The following is a 23,737-nucleotide window of genomic DNA, read 5'->3' on the forward strand; positions in this document are numbered from 1 at the left end:
GTAAGGTCTTTAAAAACTATCTACATGAAACAGTTTTAAAGTTAATTTAGAACTGCTGATAAACACACATACTCTCATTTTGGCCAAGGAGCTCATTCTGACCCCAGCATTCTGAGCCTGCACCAGCCCTGTGCACAGTTGGTATGCCCATCACTGCTCCCCCACCTGTACCACTGTCTTCCCTCTTCTAAATCCTACTGCTTTACAAAACCCTCCAGCATCAACCACATCTCAATTCTGTTCCCAAGACTTCTGAACCGATGGCACACTTACCACTTTTGTCTGTCTACTGAGTTTTCCCTGGGTTCAGTGGCAAATTCAACATCTACTGAGCACCAGCTGTTTCAGGGGAGCAAAGGATAAGGACTCCATCCCACAGAGTAGGGAGCCCTGGCCAAGTGGGAGACACAACTACGAGAGCTCATTTACAGGGACAGGATCCCTAAGGAGGGAGATCTTTTTTTTTTTTTCCCCAAAAAATATGTTGGGCTTCTTGAAGTCAGAGTCCCAGATTTTTTGCCTTGTTCATATAGAAAATTTAAAATCATACTATGCGAGGCAAGAGGAAGCTGGTGCAGTGGAGAGCTCACAGCCAGGAGTCAGGAGTGAGTCTGTGGTGTCTGGCTTCAGTGGGCTTCAGCACAGATTACATGACAAGACAACATTAGGTGAACATCAAACCCTTGCACACAAAACCTGGCACAGGGGCAGCCTCGGTGGCGCAGCGGTTTAGTGCCGCCTGCAGCCTGGGGTGTGATCCTGGAGACCTGGGATCAAGTCCTACATCAGGCTTCCTGCATGGAGCCTGCTTCTCCCTCTGCCTGTGTCTCTGCCTCTCTCTCTCGCTCTCTGAATGAATAAATAAATCTTCAAAAAAAAAAAAAAAAAAAACCTGGCACAGAGAAGTGGCCAGAGATTGCTGCCAGCTATCCTCTGCTATTCCCACAGAGTGACACAATCAGGTCCCCAAGAAAAAAAAAATTACTTGAGGTTTTGCTCCCCTAGAAGAGGCAACCGTTACTTCACTTTTGACACCCTCCCATCATCTACCAAAACTGTGATCCAGATCTTGCCAAGCTTCTGTTGTTGATTCTCTGCGCTGATCGAGCCCCAATTCAATGCAATGTCATGGATACCATATACTGAAGCTAAAATTATTAAATACATAAATTATAATACTACACATTTAACACTGCATGTCAAATATTCACATAAGACAGAATATGTCGCTGAGCTGTAAATGCAATGCAAATCACTGTCAGTGTGGATCCCCTGCGTTCACCTACTAGTACCGTCACCGAAGTCTATGCCTGTCTGTAGAGAGGTCTGCACTGTGGTGAGGTTTATTCTGCTCTGTTAAATATGGCTTAGAGTCTATAATATTTACGTAAATAGATTATCATATGTACTACAGAATGTCAATGGCTGCCCACCAATATTTTCAGAATTAAAGTTGTCAACTAAATTGTAGACAGACATTTGTGGGTGGAGTTTCTTGCCTTAAAAAAAAAATAAAAAATTTTTTTTTAAAAATCAGTATTTTAAAGGCTTCCATTATAATTGTCGATCTTGGGAATGTTATTTGACACATCTGCCAAATCTGACATACTACATTTCACTGTTAACAAGTCATTGCCAAACAAAATGATGCACACTAATGTTTTAATGATAACCATCTTCTAAAATACTCCCTCAGCCTCCCCCTGCCACATGCAGACATATAGACAGAATTATATATACCATTTTCTGGGGAAAGTTTGTCATAAGCATCTTCATAAATATAATTTCTTCTTATTGTGACATTAATTCCATCCAGGAATGGGCCATCTCCTTGAACTTCTTGCTTATCTGCATAAATCAACCTTTGAAAGATCTAATAAACAGGGTAAGTTGTCAGGTTATCTGAAACTTTTTTCTTACAAACATAAGCAACACAAGGGAAAACTGCTAAATAAACCTTAACTTTTCTATCTCCATAAATTGTGAAACAAATTTTAAAAGCCAAGGTATCAAATATAGACTTTATGCCTTATCAGTAAATGTGTAATACTTATGTGTTTGTAATATTGCCCCCCTTTCCCATTTTACAACAAATTTTAAAAGTCCCATGCTGTAGTAAATTTTCAGTATTTTCTTTTGCAAACCCTTTAGAAAAGCCCAAGTGGTAGAAAAAAAGAAAGAAGAGCTTTGTAAAGCTGAAAATTGATTAATAGTAAGAATATCTCCGTAACAAGATTCAAGTAATTTTTTTGGATGCTAAAAGTCCAGTAGAGGGAGCTCAGGAACCATGTAATGTCATCTTACATCTGTGCCGTGTCTGTGTGTCTTAATGAAGAAACCAATAGCTTTAAAAGAAACTCACTCTTTTGTTCACCCTATAAGGTGGGCAGGACTAAAATTACCTTCTTGATGCCATTACTTAGGAATAGAGCCTAACAGTTTTTAGAAATTTCCTAAGTTGGTGAATACAAACAAAATATTTTAAATCTCAAAACATAAATGTAAACAGTTTTGTACATTGGTCAAAAACCACCAGGCAGAAATTAAAATACCTGTCCAACTCTGTTTTATAAAGTAGTATTTATGATCAATAACCTCAACATAATGTATAGAAGCATATCTTTAAAAAAATTTGCATTTTAAAAACAATGCAAAACTTACTAGACGAAAGGCCCTTATATTCTCATTGTAAGAAGACAATGGTGTGACAGGCCTTTTCAACTACAGTTACAACTAAGGAAAAAATATCCTTCAAGTCTATACAGAGGTATTTGATTGGACTATGGTTTTATAAATCACTGTCCACTATTACAATCTAATGAGAAAAATACAAATTATGTAACCAGCTCAGCACTAAGCACTTTCAGAGATTTTTCCGTTGGTGTCAATTCTCTAACACTGAAATGATGTAAGTAACCATAACACATATGAAGTCAATCTATAAAGAGACCAAATTGCACACCTTGACTCGCTCCTCAAATGGAACCACAAAGGGCAGCTCTGTCAGGATGGCGAGCTGTCGTTCCTCAGACACAGACAGTGGCGGGGACTCCAAACCCACTGCAACACATGGGAAAGCCTTTGTTAAGTTCTGTGCCCAGGAGAACCTCACTTCATCGCATTTTGCAAACGCTGTGCATTTTACTAACCGAAGGTCTGTGGGGACCGCATGTCCAGCATGTTCCAACAGCACTTGCTCACTTTGTGTCTCTGTGTCACACTCTGGTAATTCTTGCAATATTTCAAACTTATAACAAACCTGTATATGTTATGGTGACCTGTGATCACCAGTCACTGAAAACTTAGAGGATGGTCAGCATCTTTTAGCTCAAAGCATTTTTAATGAAGGTATGTATATTGTTTTCTTAGATGCAATGCTATTGCACACTTACTTTTTTTTTTTTTTTTGAGTAGGCTCCACACCCAGCACAGAGCCCAGTGCAGAACCTGGACCCACAACCCTAAGATCAAGACCAGAGCTAAGATCAAGAGCTGGATGCTTAACTGACTGAGTCACTAGGCACCTTGGCACACGTAATTTTTATATGCACTGGAAAATCAAAAACTGACTTGTTTTGGGACATTCATTTTATTGCACTGGTCTGGAACCAAACCTGCCCTGTGTCAGCAGTATATGTCTAGATTTCTCCTTTCCAGACTCATACTATACAGCTCCATTTGAAGACATTCTGGAAAAGGAAAAATTATCAGGACAAAAACCAAATCAGTGGTTGCCAGGAGATGGGGAAAGCGGCTACCTATAAAGGATGATGAAGTAATTTTTGGAGCGATGAACTTTTTCTATATGGTTGATCATGGTGGCAGATGTTTATCAAAAATCACAGACCACTAGAGGTGCCTGGGTGGTACAGTAGGTTGAATGTCTAACTCTTGATTTCAGTGCAGGTCGTGGCCTCAGTGTCGTGGAATCAAGCCCCATGTCAGGCTACATGCTCCGAGTGAAGTCTGCTGGAGATGCTCTCTCCCTTTGCCCCTTCCCCACTAGGAAAAAGTTTTGAAAAATCACAGAACAGTACACCAAACAGTGGACTTCCCCGTTTGTAATGATAGCCTGTGAGGCTGGATGGAAGGAGAAACACACTCCCCAGAGAACTCACCGTCCAGGCTCGACTGCAGGGGGCCAATTCTCCCCATCCGCCGGAACCTCCACACGTGTCTGGAAGCCGGGACGTAGAGCTGGGTGACCTGTGGGGCCAGCAATCCTGGCTTAGTACATCCCTGTGTTATGGTACAAACTTTCACTTGCCACATGTGAACTATACCAATGTTGTCCATGCACTTAGCACCAGGTCCTGGTCTTTGACCTTATGTCCTTTTCAGGCTACCTTTCCATGCGCCCTCTCCTTGGCCGGCTGCACATTTACACTTGTACAGGGTAACTGTTCTATATATCCTAAGGAAATCTCTACTTGTTCTGTTTAATGCTGTGTAATACCTGCATATAGTAAATTGTCATAATGTGGTTACCTTATAAATGAAAACACATCACACTTAAAGAATTAACAATTTCTTATTACTATTCAGTGTCTCATAATTCTGAAAATATAATCTGTCTGCATCAGCACCCCAGTAAGGCTGGGGTTGTGGACATTCTGTTATGCTCTGTGGCTTTGCCTGCTCCCTCAGCCTTGGCTGTGGCCCTGCCCAGCTGGCCAGCTATGGTTCCACCACCTGGATTTTGCTGGCTGCATCCCCTCAGCGTCATTGTGGGCTACCAGGCCCTCCATTTCCCTATAAATCTGCAATTCCATCCAGAGGTTTCATCACATCCAGGTTTGATTTTTGGCCAGAAAACTTCCTAGGCAGCATGTTCTCTCAACAGGGAAATGTCTGGTTGCTGCAGGCCTGTGTACTGGCTGCTACAGGTCAGTGAGGGGATTGAGAACTTGTGCCAATGCAGGAATCAATTATTCCTGACAGCAGGCAGTTTGGTTCAGCTGGCATTTTTCCCACAGCACGGTGATAGATATTCCGGCACTGGACCCCCATGTGCCAGGGTCTCCAGTCCGGTCTCAGCAGGTAACCATGGGGCCTGCACCCTAAGGGGCACTGCCCACACTGTGTACTCATTAGAGCCTGTAGACTGTGTGACCCCAGGTCAGAAATGCCTTTTTCATGCATCCTTAGCTACTTCTACACCGAGAAGGCGCTCACATCACCGCTTGCTTAGGCTGAGATACTAAAGTTCACGAAGGAGGCATGCTCTGTATGCGGTTACTTCTTTTTTCCAAACAGTACTCGAATAAGGAGGTGGTTCCTCTGCAGCCCACAAGGTAGCCACTCAAGTTCTTTCTCATGTATTTATGAGCGTGCAGACTGAAGCCTCTTTCACATTCAGTCTTGTCTAGAGAATTGGAGCCATGCTGTTCCATCACACCAAAGGCTGTTTCCTTTTGGTGGTGAGTGTTGTTCAGAGGGCCCCACCCTGGGCCCTGGAGGTGGCCATGGCTATATGATCTGTCATGGCTTCTCAGTCTGACCAGTGGGCATGGCTAGAAGCCAAGTGCTTCAAGATTCGTGCAGACATAGTATCTGAAACTGTTGCAAAACACCTCTGCTTTCTTTTCTTTAATGTTTCTATGCTCTCCCTTCTTCTATACACTCCACTCTCTGCCCTCAGCCCCAAGATTTTGAAATGAATACAATCATGACTTTTTCTGACAAGAATGAAAATAATTCATGACCTTTGTTCTTTAAATTTCTAAAAATATTTATACTGAATCTACTTTAGATCTATATCTTAATAATATTCAAATCTGTCTCTGTTCCTTTAGAAAATCAACGACTTGCTCTATCTCCCTCAAGTGCTAAATACAGATTGATAATTATAACAACAATAAAAGCAAAATCTCTTGCAATCACAACAAAGAACCACTAAGCTAAGCTCCAACATAATTTGTGGTTAAAGGAGAAAATTAGTTGTTTTTTTTTTTTTTTTGAAAATTAGGTCTAACAATAAATTCAGGATGTATGTTTAAGTCAATGATACTGCTATATATTTGATGATCTAAGAATAATAAAAAAAAGCTTACTGTTAATATTTAGTTACATAAAAATAAATGAAACAATTTAAAAGGATTTATCATTCTCTCCAGAAAGACAAAAGCTGAAAAAATACATTTAACAAAAAATATTAGAAAGATCTGTCAGTAAACCTTATCTGCTTTAATATCTTCTTGTTCTGACAGCCAGTGATTTGGAGGACAAAAATTTCTCCTTGTGTCTCTGGACTTGAGCATTTTCACTAGATTGGTAATCACCTGCAGAGGAAACAGAGGGCTAAGTCTCATAAACAAGCTCAGTGACCACCACGGTGCAAAGGCAGCAAAGTGCCAACCAATAGCCCCAGGACCTGGCACACCAGCCCCATCCCCCACCTCCGCCTGGCCTGCCCTAGGCTACTGCTGAAGGCCACAGAGAAGTACCTTATCCTGTGAGCATAAGAATGAATTTTATGTACAAAGCAGTTATGTGCCAATGAAAGGAGAAAAATTTACAGGAATATGTTAAAGGCAGACACGAAGTAGTAATTAAGTTCTGAAATACAAATTTGGAGATGTATTAGCTTGTTTGAGCTATAGTGTCAGAAATCTCCAAGGATAGCAATTTTGTAAAGTTTTTCCTACAGTAATAGCATTTCATATTTTTCTGAAAAGACACACTATCAAATGTCCTGGATGGATCTCTGACATCCATCAAGAAAAGAAAAACAATTGCAGTATTTCCCATATGTAAGTGTCTGAAGTCAGGCCTACTTCTCATCATAATTTTGCACAAACTCAGTCTAACTTCCGCATACCAGCAAGCTGAATCGTTCATTCCTGCTTTGACAATGAGCATCAGTGCCCCCCCCACCCCCCGCCCCGGGCAATGCAGGAAGCTCCCTAAAGAAGAAACTCCAACTACCTGGAAACCTAGCAGGCATTTGATGATTGACTTGGGATCAGTTAACTAATTGTAAATTTTAAAATATATGACTAAAGAGAACTCATGGCACTACCTATTTAAAAAGACCTGATGATGGGGTGCCTGGGTGTGGCTCACTTGCTTGAGCACTCTGACTCCTGATTTCAGCTCAGGTTACGATCTCAGGGTCAGGAGACAGAGCTCCACACTGGGCTCCACATTCAGTGTGGATTCTGCTTGTGATTCACTCTCTCTCTCTGTCCCTCCCACACCACCCCCCCATGCATATGCTCACTCTCAAAATAAATAAAATCTTTAAAAGCTAGAATTAAAAATAAAAAAGACCTGATACTTTATATTAAATACAAACGTACTTTGTAATAAATGAAGATAAACCAACGCAAATTGTTAAATCCAAAGTCTTAAACCTTTACCAACAGGATTTGATCACACTCCTTTGTAAAGTATGACTACAATGATGTTTCCTAAAAAAGTCAGCCAGGCCGCTATACACATTGCCTCTAAATTAAGTATAATCTGGATAAGGAATTAGGATAAGATAATGACTTGGGTAAAGAATAATATTAGGATCACGCGATAAATTTCAAAATATACCCACAAGTCAAACAATTGCATCATTTCAACTGTTAATAGAGATTTCCCTTTAAAATTTCATAATTCAGCATCTATATACAATAGAAACACAAATGCTTCTCTTGTTGTTTTTTTTTTTTTTTTTTTTTAATTTTTATTCATGATAGGCACACAGTGAGAGAGAGAGAGGCAGAGACACAGGCAGAGGGAGAAGCAGGCTCCATGCACCGGGAGCCTGATGTGGGATTCGATCCCGGATCTCCAGGATCGCGCCCTGGGCCAAAGGCAGGCGCCAAACCGCTGCGCCACCCAGGGATCCCCAAATGCTTCTCTTGTGACATGCAAACCCTGGCATTCAGGGATCCCAAAAATTCTGTGTCCAATAAAAATGGGTGAGAAATGGCCCTTGGTTGCCACCTCAGATCACTATAATGCAGACACACCAAGAAGATGCAGTGCCCGTTGACAGAGGACAAATACGGTAGAAATTTGGCCATGGAGACAATCAGTACAAACGTCTCAAGATGTAGAATACAGCTTTCTGACTGATGGATGCTTCTTACCAATGTAGCTGTGACATCTGCCTGGTAGTATTTTGAAGCCTATCCTAAACCTACCCATCCTAACGCTACCTATCATAACTCTACAGTGTATCCTCTATGAATCAGCAGAACCGAGCCTAGGTTAGTCAGAATGACCTCGAACTTAGTTACCCCGACTCCTGTTGTGCTTGCTCAGGGGTTAAGTTATAACACATGCAATGGTTTTATGATCATTTCAAGTATAGGTGAGGTAGACTAAGAACAGCCTAGTCTGGGGTTCTATGTGGTTAATTTCATGGTCATAACAAAGTATGGTCATTAAACTAATGCACTTAAATTTTAGAAGTCTCTCAGTTTTGCTCTTCAAAAGAGAAGACCAGATGCCAATGAGTTATGTTACATGTGGGATCTTGTCTGGAACAAGTCAGGTCAGTGTGTACAGAGCATACCACATAAACATATGCTCTTCCAACAGCAGAGACACAGCACAATCTTTCTGTATGAAGAATACTACATCTTAGCTTTCCATTTTCATAACCAGCTATATTAGTATTTTAAATAAATTCAGATTGAATACATACCAGGCTGAAATTTACACATAATATACCACAACTGTTAACAAAAACCATGCTGACAAATATTTACATATATTCACTTACGGCCTATGTATGTCATCCCACCAGATGCTGACATCCTCATGTATTTACCTTCCCCATGGCACAGTGGAAGAAACTTACCTTTATTGAGAGTAAGAGACTTACTCAAAGGCTTGCCAAGGGGCAGGGCCAGGGCTGCCTAACTCCGTAGTCATCTCTTTTTAATCTATGGTTATGAGGTCATTTATTTTCTACAGGTCACAAATATTAAACTACCTATGAAGCAATTAATGGCATAACTTACTTTCTTCTTTTAAATTACTGTGAAATTAGGCCATGTAGGTGGCTCAGTCAGTGAAGTGTCTGCCTTTGGCTCAGGTCATGATCCCTATGTTAGGCTCCCTACTCAGCAGGGAGTCTGCTTCACCCTCTATCATACCTCCCTTTTGCTTGTGATCTCTCTCTCTCATGCTCTCTCTCAAATAAATAAAATCTTTAAAATAATAAATTACTGTTAAATTGAACATTAAAAAGTTTCAATACAGGGCACCCCTTTTCTTATTTAAAAGTATAAAAAAAGAAGTAATCTTACATCACTTATAAATGTCCTGGTATCAGTGACCCTCTTTTAAAAGAAAAAAAAGCAAAGAGAGAGAGAGAAGGAGAAAGTGGGAGACACAAAGTGACAGGAGCCTCAGGAGGTGTGTCAAGGACAAGATGTCCAGACAGGAGTCACTGTGAAAGAGCAGGCCTAGTAAGTTAGAGTTGATAGCAAGCCAACCTTGAAGATGAGGCTTGTATAGGATTACCAGAGAAAAATAAGGGATACTTAATTAAATTTTAATTTCAGATAAATATAGAACTTTTTTTAAGTATAACTATATTCCAAATACTGTTTTTAAAAATGTAAATATATCCAAAATATTGCACAGAACATCTTTAATCACAACCGATTTCCCTGTACCCATTTTTAGGATCACATACTCTCAGCTGCTATACAAATACTTGGAACATATATGGAGGTAACCACTACAATTATAGAAACTGACTAAAGATTGTGAAAGGGAAGAGAAACTGGGGTCACAATTTTGAACTGGATCAACAGAGAGCCAGTGTTGAAATCAGAAGGCAGTCTTTCTTTCAGTTAATTTTATTAAATTTTCTGGCACAGATATACCTACTAAAAAAGACTTCCAAAACTGAAGGAATTTTAGATTTAAATAGGACCTAAAGCATTGATAAGCTCAATTTTGTAAACCAAGATCCAAGGTTATAAATATCTGTCCAGAGTGACCTCTTTGTACAGCGAGGCCTATGGTTCTTCACCCCTACCTGCATACTGAAATCTCCTGTTAATGGATGCCCATGCAGAGGCCCCACCAACAGCGGATTTAATCCAATTCATGTGAGGTAGTATGTCATGTTTGTAACTGTTCCCCAGGAGATCTTGATATGCAGTTACAAAGTACAATAAAATAGTAAACAAGCAAACACTGGACTAACTAGACATACCTAGATCAATATACAGGTTTAGCAGACTTCAATAGTTATAAATATAATATATTACATTTATTTGGTGTGTTTAACTCTTGTCCCCTATATCGTGTTTTTCCATGCTAGATCTAAACCGTCCTTAACTCAAAAAATTATTTAAGTAAACATTCAGAAATGCACACAACTGTTATTATACATGTTCTATTATTTGCCATTTGAATTAAGAAGAGGTGACACATGTAAACAGGTTCCTTGAACCCTAACGTTAAAAAGATCAAGTAGGTAACTGCTTAGAAACATAGAGACCGCTCATAAAAACTCCCTTGACAGTTATCCCAGGTCAAAATGGCAAATTAACAGACACCGTTCCACAGAACCCTATGTGTCTTAGTGCACTGGCTATGATGATCACACAAAATCCTAATGATTTAAAGAAATATTCTCAAGCATCACACATTCTACATCATATATATAAATATAATTAGCATTATATGTACATTAGATGCTGAAGACTATCGATGGTAAATTCTGACACTTTGAATGGAGATTCTTGACATTTAGGTAAACTGTTGTAACCCAAAAAAAAAAAAAAAAAAAAAGTTCATATAGTCTACATTGTGAAAGGCAACTGCAAGATTAAATTATAATATAAAATAATAATTTTTTACTTCAAATCTTATATGTAAAATCTGGTAAGTAAAATCAAACATCTTAGGTAATTCTTCAAAAAGTTCAATACAAAGTACAGGATATAACACATAATCTATGGGTACTTAAGTGTGGTAAATGTATAATGTGGTAAATATATATCATACAATAATTTTTTACAATCTGATTTCTTTTTTAATTTTATTTATTTGAGAGAGATAGTGAGAGTACAAGTGGGGAGGAGAGGGAGAGGCAGCTCCCCTCGGGTAGGGAGCCTGATGTGGGGCTCAATCCAAGAACCTGGGATCATGACCTGAGTCCAAGGCAGACACTCAAACAACTGAGCCATCTAGATGCCACATTTGATTTCATAATGAAGACTATATAGAAATGAAAAATGAGAAATATATGAGAAACACTGGTAAAGCAACAGCTCCAAGAACATCATCTTGTAGACCAGAATTACTATTTTCCTAGAGCGAACCAAAGTTCTGAGTCACCTCAGTTGTTTTTCTATCCTGTGTGCTCTAATGGTACTGATCTCATTTATCACAACATGGTTAGCTGAATGTTCATCTTTTTTACTACATAAAAATGTTGAGCGAGCAAGGGCCCAGTCTAACACCATTCATAACACCCCAGCAAGGGGTCCCTGGAGTCAATGTGCCTGGGATAAGGACTGGGTATTCAAGTAACTGGCAGTAGCAGAGCCTGAATCCGCATCAGTCATCAGTGCTCAAACAGACTACCAATGTCAAAAGGTTAACCCAGATTTATAAAACCCTGACTTACTACTTATGAAAACTGCTGTATTTTTAAAGACAACAATATCCTCCAGGATGTTTAAAACACTACAAAATTATTTCTTAGAGTACCCATTTTATTTGGCAGTCAGAAACAAAACAAAAAACACCTTTGAAGGTGGAAAAGGACACTACACAGCTCTATAAGAACAAAGGGCATATTGTTTTTGTTTAACATGGATAATTAATGGTGGCACTTGAGGGTCATGTTAGGTATTGCTGCTGTTTTAATTTCCACTTAAAAAAAATTCTTTCTGAAACTGAAAAATGAAATCAGCCACTAAGAAAGCAAACATCCCTCGTAACACAGACCTCTATCTCTCATACAGATGTGTGTAGATGAGAGAGGCATGAAGAAGGTCTTTCCTCTTCCCAGAGACTTTCTTCCTTGCAGGTGACTCCGACTTAGGCTGATAGCTGCACACAAAGGGATACCAAACAGGACTTCCTATCTCCTCATAGGGCTAAAGTAATTATAGCTATAAATTACACTTCAAGAGGAGTTTATAAATTTGATAAATGCATAAACTGTTTTAGCAGTGTCAATGCAGGGCTTAGCAACTGACCTCAATTCTTATAGTGACAAAGAAAGATGACTCTCTCCACTTAAAATTCTATGTTCTGTGACCAGCCAACAGAGCTTCTCACAGATATTAGTTTGAAAGGACCATCATAAGACTGAAAAATGAAAATGGTTGGTGGTTGAAGGAGTCAGGTCTCATCATTTGCAATTCTGTCAAAATCAGTGGAAGGCAGGAAATCACTGGCAAAATGCTGTTACCTTCTTCAGTTGATTCTACCTTGAACTCTTCAACTTAAATTTGGCACTAAAATCATGAAAAATGCTAACATTCTGTGCTAGTACTTTCCAGAGGGCGATGCCGATTAGCAGCTGAGTTTAAGTGCTGGTTCTACCCCTACTGGCTATGTGAGCTCATCTGTAAAATGAGAGTAATAATAGCATTTTCCTGGTAGAATTATTGTGTTCAATGAATCAGTATATGTAAAGCCCTTAGATTACTGCCTGGGACACACTAACCACTGAGGGGGATTCTTTATCTCATATTAAGGATAATTTTTTCTTAAAAGAAAAACTAGTAGAAAGAAAAACTAGTAAAAGAAAGAAAAACTAGTAGCAGCTGAACCTTTCTCTACAACTCAAAGACTATGTGCCTTGATTTTTCATTACCTTTTGGGCTCAGCTTACTAGCAGATAGTATGAGAAAGTTTGGGGTTTTTTTTTACCCTTCAAAGAACAGGAATCCTGTTCAAAAAACTATCTTCAAACAATTCTGTCCTAAACTCAGAAGGTCTTTGTAACACCTGAATTTCAAACCTAAAACAATCCCATACCAAAAAAGTGGACCTTCACCTTCACTCAATCAAGTGGTAATGAGTCATTTTTGAGGCATAAAAAAAAATTCACTATGAAATTTTCATTTAATGCTTAAACAAAATAAAATAGGGCCAGGGGAAAATGTCTTCTATAGCATTATTAAATCCTGAGATTTCTAGGTCCTAAAGATAAGCCTGTCATATGAAAATTATGAAATTCTCAATAGGTGCTATAAAATAATGAGATTATCTGATACTGTACACAAAACCTGATATCCTAATATAATGGAAAGCTTTATTAACAAAGATCCCAGAGTTTAATTAAATACTTGAGGAAAAACACATATGCTACCATAATATACATATCCAGCAAAGTTTACCTAAGAACTGTGAGTTTGAAATGGGTCAGACAGCTTATTTTTAACTTAGAGAAGTTGCAAAATTGTCAATCTTTAAGAATGGAGGATATATTAAGAGTTCAACATGTGACCTTTAAAGTTTACTTGGGAATATAGAGATAGGTAATTAAAATAAATTGTGCAAACATATATTACATCAATCTGCACAAATTATAAATTCAATGATACATTAGTACTGTGTTCAGTGCAATCAAAACATTATCAGTTACTCTCACTGCTACTAATGCTCATGCTCATAAGTGAAATGTGTTGTAAAATCAGGCAGAATGGGCTGGATAGAGACTATCGTGCACTCGTAGGATGAATAAGCAGTCCTTAATTAGCCCATCAGGTTAAGTGCAAGCATTAATGGGCCTTTCCTAAAGTCTAGCTTGACATCTTTCTCCAAACATGGCCAAGAAGAAAGTTCCATTAGCAATATTAATACAAGCTTAGTTGATCATTTTCATTCAATTAACTTCTTTCAATTAAATAGATAGCTTGACAAAAGCAGTGATAAAAGACCTGAAGGGACAGCTGATGACTCGAGCTGCACATTAGTGTGCGAGGGGTCACGGGTATTAAACGGACTGTAAATCCAGCATTCAATTTGGAAAATGCACTTCTTCTGCTCTCACTACTTTAATGAGCGATTTTAGCTGACTAGATGTGTTTGCTGCAGAAATTTCATGGCAAGTCAAGCACCCTTTTTCTTTTCTTTTTTTCTACCCCACAGTTATATTCTCAGCAGTGATGACTTTCTGCCAGTGCTCCAGCCACAGTAACTCATAACTTCTCTTTCTGAATGGTTAAAAATGAAGATATTTAAAAATAATTTATATGCAACTTGCATTACACTAATGACCTTATCCTCCACCTTTGTTAATCAATTTTTGAAAAGATCAAAAAATAAAATCTGTAAGAGATCGTTTAGTGAAAAATGAAAATACTGAAACATTTTATTTATACTTCATCTTGTCACTCAAAGTACTCAGCAATTTACAAACAATACATGCAACAATGTAAAAACAAGGGTTTCAAAGACGGCAGAAGTAAAATGAAAATGACTCTTCATTTAAAAAAGTTTTGCAAATTAAAAATTATGCATAAAACAAAGCGGTACTTCTATTCTTATGAAACAGGTCAGAACACATCTGTACATCACTTGACCTCAGTAAAACACACATACACCCATATACTCTATACCTTAAATAATTGAATCCATCGTTTCTGTTCCATCTGTATACACTGCTGCATTTCAGAATTAGTCGTAACTCCAATACTTTGAAATGCTGTAATATATTCTTCTCGAACTTCTGGTTTTGTTTCTGGATAAGCCAACTTGATGATCCCTAAGCATGCATCTCGAAGGCAGCGAGACAACATTATTAGTTCTTCTAGAGTAAAAGGCATCATTGATGATTGTCTTTGACCTACAACTGGAAAACATAATCCAATATTCTATCATATTTGAGGTTTTTTTTTTTTTCATTTCTTAACAAAGTGAAAGACTCAAGAGGCTTAAAACTTTTCTATCCACGAAAATGGATAGTCCATGAAGCCAGCAAAAAATGGATTCCTCAAAACTCTTACCTTCTATGGGATCTCCAAAGAATTCATTGTCATGTATGGAAATTAGCGAGTGACTGAACAGAGAGCTAAACAAGTAGAAGAGAGGGATGATCCGACTGGAGTCTTCCAAAGACATGGGGGAGCCCCTCGAGATCACCTGGAGCAGTGGCACCACAGACCTTGAAATGGCAAGACAAATGTGACTTCAAGATTGGTTTCAATGTGGGAATGAATTAAGACATGATATCAGGGAAATATAATCAGGGAAAACAACACTCATATTAGCAATTAAACTACTTAAAGGGAAGGTTAAGTCTTTCTAAAAATATGGGTTTGTAAAGAGCTCAAATTACAAAGACAGTAACCCACTGCTATTAACTAACGTTCCTGCTATTATGATCAACTGGGAGGACGCCCTGAGAGTGAGCCAGTGGTCCCCAGAGAGAGGGTTATAGTGAGTAATGCCACTATTAAAGACACACACTTTTTTTTTTAAGATTCTATTTATTTATTCATGAGAGAGAGAGAGAGAGAGAGAGAGAGAGAGGCAGAGACACAGGCAGAGGGAGAAGCAGGCTCCATGCAGGGAGCCTGATATGGGACTCGATCCCAGGTCTCCAGGATCACACCCTCGGCCGAAGGCAGGCGCTAAACCTCTAAGCCACTGGGGCTGCCCCACACTTAACTTTTATGTTGAAAACGGTCCCCTTTCTCCCCTCTCTACTTACCATATTTAACAAAGTCTCATGAAAATTTTATCCAGTTACTTATATTTAGGAACACTCAAGACAGGTGAATATTGAACCCTGATTCAAACCTTTAGGAACAAAGTTTCCCCTCTTGTATGCTGGGTCTTGATTCTATTATCCAAGCTTATTTACCAGCTCCTGTTACGTCTCCTTTTACCAGGACGCTTGAGACATTGTGAGCTATTAAATTTACTTCTTCTACCTAGAATCTATTCCCTTTCTCTCTTGGTTAAATGTGGTTCCTTGTCTTGTTGAACATTCAGTGACCAGAGGTTCACCTATAAGTTCTTTCCAATCTGTAACACCCCATGGTCACCTACAGCATGTCCTATGAACCCTGAGCTAGCAGATGTTGTTGACAAGATCACTTTCTGATCTTCATCCATGTATGCTTATGCCTTGAATCTCTATTTCCACAAAACCACAGGTTTAGATGAGCTGTGATTAGGAGTAAGGATTCACAAATTACCAACTTGTTGCCCACCACTGCCAAAAGTTATGTGAAAGAGCAAGGCAGAAGTTAAGGCCAGGCTAATGGGGCCTTGGTGAACTGGCCTGAACCATTTGGAGCTTTATATCTCCACAGGGCCCACTTGAGGGGAAAGCACTGCTACCAACAGGGCTATGAGAACAGGGACCCAGATGTGCAGCCTGAACTTCATTCTCACAGAGAAGAAACATATTCCAAACATCTTCCTATCTTGATCCAGAACATGCCTTACTGCTCTGTCAGTCACAGCACTTAGCCCAGCTGAGTGAAGCAATGGATGAAAGTGGTCTGTCCAAAATAAAAGCTCAGTGAGAACATATAAAAAGGGACAAAGTACAACTGTTCTACCTCATGGCCAAAGTCAGGATGACATGTAAGGATAAAAGAGGCATGTGGGATCCCCTTGAACTGGCAAGTGTTGAGAGGGTGGGAGCCCTCCTCACCCTCCTGAGTTACTCCCCACCAGCCTAGTACTGGGTCATTTACAACACAAAATTTTGTTGACATAGAGAAGAAAAAAAGCTTAATGTCCTACGTGTCACTGATATTAGTAAAAATTTTTTGTATCTCCTGGTTCCCTTGCAGAACTACACAAACAATAGAGGACAGTGATGAGTAAATGCTATTCAGGGGGACACAGTACAGGCTGTTACTGGCTGCCAAGGTGGAGAAGGTAATCCTGAACCTCGAACAGGGACACGCCAGCCCCCAGCTGTCACCCATCCTGGCACTTAACCATCACCATCAGTTACGCACATATATGACAGTATGTGCAACATGCTCACAATGGGATTCCCTAAAACAAGATGGGGGTAATTATTCAACATCAGCTTATTTTTTGTTTAACCCCCATAAGGTAAACAAAAAGAATTAATCATTTTTATCTTAATGACAGAAAATGTGACTGACAAGGAGGGTCAGATGTGTGCCTGTGGTCTCCTCCAGCAGAGATGTAAATGAAGCATGTTTCTTGATTCTCTGCTGGCCACTTTATGCCATAAACATTGACTCAAATATTCCTCTGAAAACAGGTCAATCTCAAAGACTTATGTGCAAATAAAAATCCCTAATTTACTATAATGGAAAAGACATTGATTCAGAGCTTGGAGAGTTGGCTGGTACGTGAGCATCCTTGAGAATGCAGATAGCTCTGCACCTCTGGACTCACCCTCTATGTGAGCGCCCCCATGCTGGGTCTGTGGCACCACTTCCCCTTCAATGAGCACTTCTCTTCTACAGAAGTTGCTCCTGAATGCTTTTTTGCCAAAAAAGAATTTTAGGAGTACTACTTACTACTGGTGTCAGTGTGACAAGAAACGGGTAATTTATAATCAAAACAGTCTGCACAGAATTTTGATTATAAGCAGGTAAGTCCTCCACTCCAGCTTTGGGATCAGAAGAATGACAGCCTAAGCTGTGACTCAGCCAAGCCCCTAATGTGAGCCTCTGGTAAAGAAAGGTATGTCTAACAAAGACAAACCAGCTGTCTGTGTGTTCCTGCAACTTCAGCTGCACCTCAACCACCCAGGAGTCTATGAGGTCACAGAGCCCTGGACTGTTAAATCCAGGCCACTGTCAGGTCTCAGGTGTTAACAAGGAAACGCACATTTTCACATGCTTCTGAGATGACCATTACACTCTCTAGAACTTATAAGTCCCAGTGTAAGTCTCATTATGAAACTATTTCCCAATTAACTCAACACCAGTTTCAGAAAAATCAGGCATTCCAACTTAAATGTTATTCTAATAGTAAACTCAAGAAACTTACAGTGTGTTAATACAGTACTAATATATATATCCCATCATATGTTTCTTGAGGGACTTTATTTTAATTAAACAAGTAAAATGAAACCAAAATACTCAAACTGGCTTTTAAGAAATAATGAGTTTTAAAAATTTTGTATAACTTTATATACTCATAAAGTAATACTGATAGTTTAATATAATTAGTAATATGTCATTTTTCTTTCACACACACTCCATTTCCTTACCAAGAGACAAATGCCATAAACAAATAGGCAATCATCAGGCAGAGCTATGGTAGGGTCTCTGTTGCTAAGCTCAAACAGTTTGAGGCTAGTGATAATTTCCTGTTCCAGCAATCCCTGATCTCTTGTGCTAAATAAACCTGTCATATGCCGAGGCACAGGGGGTGGGGTGGGGAAGACAGGAAGATAGTCCCTTCCAAACTCTTGCCCTAAAACTGAGATGTATCTTTCCTTCATTGGACAGGCTGCAGACCACTGTAATCACTAGCAGAGTTAGTTGCATTTCGGAAGTTTAGTCTCTGGTTCCGGGTCACACACTCATCTTTTCCTACTACAGCAGAGAGGAGTTGGCTTGGACTCCTGACAGAGGAGAGATTCAATGAGGCACTAGGCTAGGTCAGCTCACCATGAAGGACATCTGAATATTAAATGTTCTGTTAAATACACATTCAACTAAAATATTCTTATTAAAGATTTCAGATCTCAAGTTGCATAATGATTCATAAGAGAAAAATCAAATTATATAAATAAAAAGTTTCAAAACCCAACTTCCACAATATTTAATATGTTTTAATGCCTGTATTGGTGTTAAATTTGCCTCCACTGTTTTCACTATTAAAAACATATGAAAAAAAAAGAAAAAAAAAGAAAAATAAAAAAAAACCATGAAAGTCATGGTTTTAAAAAAACAACTAGGATATTAAAAACAAACTGACTCTCAGATAAAGCCATACTCTTCATGTATACAGATAAACAATTGTAAAATTAGGCATTAATTTCTTCTTTTTATAAAATTGCAACCATCTAGAATTTTTCTTACATAAAATAAGTAGATCTTACAATATTTTTAACTCGATCATCACTTTCCACGTACTTAAACTCAGTTTATAGGTTCATGTGATACATACCCTGTGATCATCCGTGTTGTCATGGAAGAAATGAGAAACCAAAGATGTCTCAGAAACCTGGCATTAAAGGCTAGACTGTAGAGAAGCCTAAGAAGGGAATGGGAGAAAATAAGTGGGAATAAACAGATACTCAACATATTTCTACAAAATTAAAGAAAGCTATAAAATGAAGATAGTGTACAACTTAGAAACATCTACATTAAGCCCACCAACAGCATGCATCCCGCACCAGGCTCTTGCTGAGGGCAACACACACTAACACCGCGATTGCTGCAGAAGGCATCGATCCACGGGTGCTGTTCCAGAGCTAGCCGGTCCTGAGCCGGGGCCACGAGGTCCACCCCAAGAAGAAGAGACGGGCTGTTTTAAAGGACAAGCTGAGTGTGCTCACCCTCCGAGTATGTATCGTATGCTCTAATATTATATGTTACTAATATAAATTAAAATTGTTTTAAATACTAATTTTAAGTCACCATTCTTGAACAAACACATAAAAATGTGCTTTTTAATGCTAACTAGCATCTCAAATAGAATTCAAATCTAAAAGTATATTTTTAAGGTTTTTTAAAAAAACCCTCTTGTATAATATCAATTTGATTAGGGGCACCTGGGTGGCTTAGTCAGTTGGGCATGCCTTCGGCTCAGATCATGATCTCAGAGACCCCAGATCCAGCCCTGCATTGGGTTCTCTGCTCAATGAGGAGTCTGCTTCTCCCTTTCCCTCTGCCCCTCCCCTTTCTCTCTCTCCCAAATAAATAAATAAAATCTTTTAAAAATATATCAATTTAATTAAAAAGACTAAAAAAACTGTGGATAAAGTGCAGAAGCCTAGGGGTGCCTGAGTGGCACAGTTGGTTGAGCTCCCAACTCTTGGTTTTGGCTTGGGTCATGATCTCAGGGTTGTGAGATTGGGTTCCATGCTCAGTGTGTAATCTGCTTGAGACTCTCTCTACCCCTCCTCCCTACACTCTCTCTCTTTAATAAAATAAATAAATCTTTAAAAAAAGAGAAGTCTATTTAACTCTGTGGTATACTGCATTTTTGTAATAGGATACACTTTCTCATCACAGTGTTATAATCAGAAAAAAAACAACATAAGACATTTTTAGAAGTGTAGGATTCAAAAATTAAATTCAAACTTATAAGACTAAATCACAGTTAAAAAGGTTTAGGATAGTAGGAAAACATGCCTTTAAGAAAGGATTGTCACCTTGCTTTAGAATCATCTCAGAAGAAACAATAAAGTAAAAGAGCAAAAACATAGGTGGTTTAGGTGAACAGAGTTGGAGAATACAAACATTGTCAGTTCAATCACAGGATGTGTTAGAAATGATCCTGGAATGAAAATGTGCAGATAAAAATACTAAGAGGGCAGAACCCCATGTTTTTTGTTTGTTTGTTTTTTTTTTTTGTATTTTTAAAAGATTATTTATTTATTTATTTATTTATTTATTTATTCATGAGACACACAGAGAGAAAGGCAGAGACACAGGCAGAGGGAGAAGCAGGCTCCATGCAGGGAGCCCAATGTGTGACTCGATCCCAGGACCCTGGGGTCACGCCCTGAGCCAAAGGCAGACGCTCAACCACTGGGCCACCCAGGTGCCCCAGAACCCCATGTTTTAAATATCTGCAAATCACCTAGTCTTATATACTTTTCCTGGGATGTTGGAGCTAACAGGATTAAATCGCTGGATTTTCATGGTGGAAGAGACATCAGAGCCAGCTTGTAGCAAGAATAAGCAGCAGGCTCCTGAGTCCCAGAGGGCTCCTCTCTTTCCTCCTCCTATCTCCACTAGCCCCCACGATCTCCCAAGACCACTTCCACTTGTCTTGGTAAGAAACGGCCATTACCAATGACTGGATGATCTCACCAAAAACACTATGCTGTGTGCATCTGCAGTTCTCCATGCATTTAATTATAGTTACTATAACTTGTACAGTAAATGTAATACATAGTATTTTAACAGACTGAATTCTATAAGGAGTGCATTAATTTAAATGTCCACTGTAGAAGTGAACAGTTTAGACAAGTGAGTCACTTTTCAACACAAATATCTCAAAATTGATTATTTTCCTGCATTCAATCCAAAATATCAGATACATTCTTCAGTATTAGCATTTTCTGAGTACACAATGGCGATTAAGGAGTACTGGTTTTAAAGAATCCAATCTTGGGCAGCCCTGGTGGCTCAGCGGTTTAGCGCTGCCTTCAGCCCAGGGTGTGATCCTGGCGACCCGGGATCGAGTCCCACATCAGGCTCCCGGCATAGAGCCCGTTTCTCCCTCTGTTTGTGTCTTGCCTCTCTCTTTCTCTCTCTCTCTTTCTGATGAATAAATAAAAATAAAAAATCTTAAAAAAATAAATAAAAAATCCAATCTCATTGTAGTGTGGTGCATTTTGAGATTTCCAAATGGCTATAAAAGCATAGTCATTTACAAACCAGTGAGAGCAGGAAAGAGTATGTGAAGTTGACCTGGAATCCTGAAACCTCAGCTACAAACAGTATATCAGAACACTCGGTCCACCCGCTCTGCAATGCCACAGAGGCCACAAGCAATCTGTGCTCATCGGGATGTGATGGGGTTGCCACTCAGACATATGGTGATTCTAGGAGTGCATTAGATCTGTCACAGGTGCGTGCTGGGACAAAGAGGTAACAACACAACACTCAGTCATATGAAAAAGCTCAACTGGGTGAGTTTCAAAAGTAGTTAGAGAAATGTTAAAAAACCATGTTTTCCAACATGCTGAATCCCTGTCATTAATGTGTAAGCAAATTCCCACCTAAACTTCCCACTTCCAAAAACAAAAGGACTCCCCTGTTGCACGAGAGCTGTACTGGTAGCTGTACTACCATCCCTGAAAATGCTGGCCACATACCTAACACGCAGAGAGTGTTAAATTTGACTTTCCTGCCTTTACGGACCTTTATATACTATGAAGGATGCCGAAACAACATATAAGACGTAGAGAGAAGAAAGCTATGAAAAACACAAAAGAATTTTGGAAGGTAGTATTTGTCTTATTTCTCTTTCATCAAGAAACTGAGTTCTTCTAAAAATTGCATTATCTAGTATAATTTTACTGACAGCAATAAGATTTCTTAAAATTATGTTACATATAAATACTAAAACTTAGTATCTAAAAAAAACTGAGAAATTATATATTTTCAATGTGTGTCTCCTTTGCTCTTTTTTCTTTTTTTTAACTGATACTCTCCACTCTGTTTTATTTATTTATTATTTTTTTAAGATTTAATTTATTTATTTGACAGAGAGAACATAAGCAGGGGGAGTGGCAGGTGGAGAGAGGGAGAAGCAGGCTCCCTGTGGAGCAGGGAGCCCAACATGGGACTCGATCCCAGAATCCTGGGATCATGACCTGAGCCAAAGGCAGACGCTTTACTGACTGAGCCACCCAGCTGCCCCTGCTCTTCTAGGAGCAACACGACAATATGGCCTAAGAGCATTAGCAACATTTCATCCCAAAATAACCAGACTTAATGCTCTGGGATAAATCCTCCAGATATTATGTGGACACATGTAAACAGAAATGGGTCCTCCCAGTACATTCTGACAGTTTTCCCCGTAAGATTATAATTACCATCTTTCCACATTGAAATATATATATATTTCTGAAACACCATTTTAACAGCTACACATTTCAAAAGTTGTATCTCAGGTTACCTTTGAAACAACTGTATTTCATAAATTCATCACTCAATAAAAAATAAAATAAATTATTAAACATTTTTCTAAATCACTGAAGGTTATTTAGTTTGGAACCTTATGCTAAAAAGTAAAGAAGTAACATGTTCTTTATATATACTAAGTTTTATTTAGCTGAGATAACCCTATGAGTTACTTAGTAAAGGGCAACCTTTTCAACCTGAGTCATAAATTCAGGCCAGCTGTCTGCAGGGACTACTAAGTCATTAAAGAGAACACAGAGGAGGAGAGCAGTGCACACATAGGCAGGAAAGGCATTCTTAGACACTTCCTCTGTATGCGAAGGTGTCCCAGGTAAAAGAAAAAGACAAGCCAGCCGACCAAAGTGCAGATGTAATACTTTGTGTATTCCTGCTGTATCACTTTATTGACAAAGTAACATTAAAAAACACATATAACATTTCACCTCTGAGATAATACAAGATTAAAAATACACTATAAATTTCCTTTACTATTATAAAATTTTTGAGACATATTTCAGTTTAAGACAATTTGCCAAAGAATTTCTTTTCACAAACTGAAAACCAGTGTTAAGAAATGGTAAGGAAAACATCCAATGTAACAAATGTTACTTTCCCCATTTTAATGAAACTGTAGTATGGAAAAGTTCAGTTTACAGATCTGTTCATTTTTATTTTTTTATTTTTTATTTTTTTATTTTTTTGAGAGATCTGTTCATTTTTAAATAAAAGCAGTTGTCAGGAGAAAGGGAACTGTGTAAACTGGTAGTGGTTTTATTTATTTATTTAACACTACTCTTAAAAAATACACGTATGAAGATCAACACAGGCTGCTTTTCTCAAGGTCACTTGTGTTTCCTGTGAATCAGCTGTCACTCATAAATGTTTAGAAAATTCTCAGAAGTTTCAAAACTCACTTGTTTCTTTGACCAAATCAAGACCACTTTATTAATCTGATGTGTCTAACAATTGTCAATTAGTTTATAAACTACATATGATGT

General features: G+C 38.6%; 1 protein-coding gene across 4 annotated transcripts in view; it reads right to left on the bottom strand.

The window, feature by feature from the left end:
• UBE3C (ubiquitin protein ligase E3C) overlaps positions 1-23,737 on the bottom strand; it is a 127,153-nt gene that overhangs the window by 52,940 nt on the left and 50,476 nt on the right. For all 4 annotated transcript variants that reach the window (XM_077849511.1, XM_077849510.1, XM_077849512.1 and 1 more), the window contains exons 11-17: positions 19,045-19,131; positions 14,931-15,088; positions 14,544-14,776; positions 6,177-6,281; positions 4,119-4,206; positions 2,963-3,060; positions 1,741-1,873 (exon numbers count right to left, since the gene is read on the bottom strand). In XM_077849511.1, coding sequence (XP_077705637.1) covers positions 1,741-1,873; positions 2,963-3,060; positions 4,119-4,206; positions 6,177-6,281; positions 14,544-14,776; positions 14,931-15,088; positions 19,045-19,131 — 902 coding nt within the window. The remainder of the gene's footprint in view (positions 1-1,740; positions 1,874-2,962; positions 3,061-4,118; positions 4,207-6,176; positions 6,282-14,543; positions 14,777-14,930; positions 15,089-19,044; positions 19,132-23,737) is intronic.

Source organism: Canis aureus, chromosome 15 (assembly GCF_053574225.1).
Source record: "Canis aureus isolate CA01 chromosome 15, VMU_Caureus_v.1.0, whole genome shotgun sequence".
Classification (NCBI taxonomy): Eukaryota; Metazoa; Chordata; class Mammalia; order Carnivora; family Canidae; genus Canis; species Canis aureus.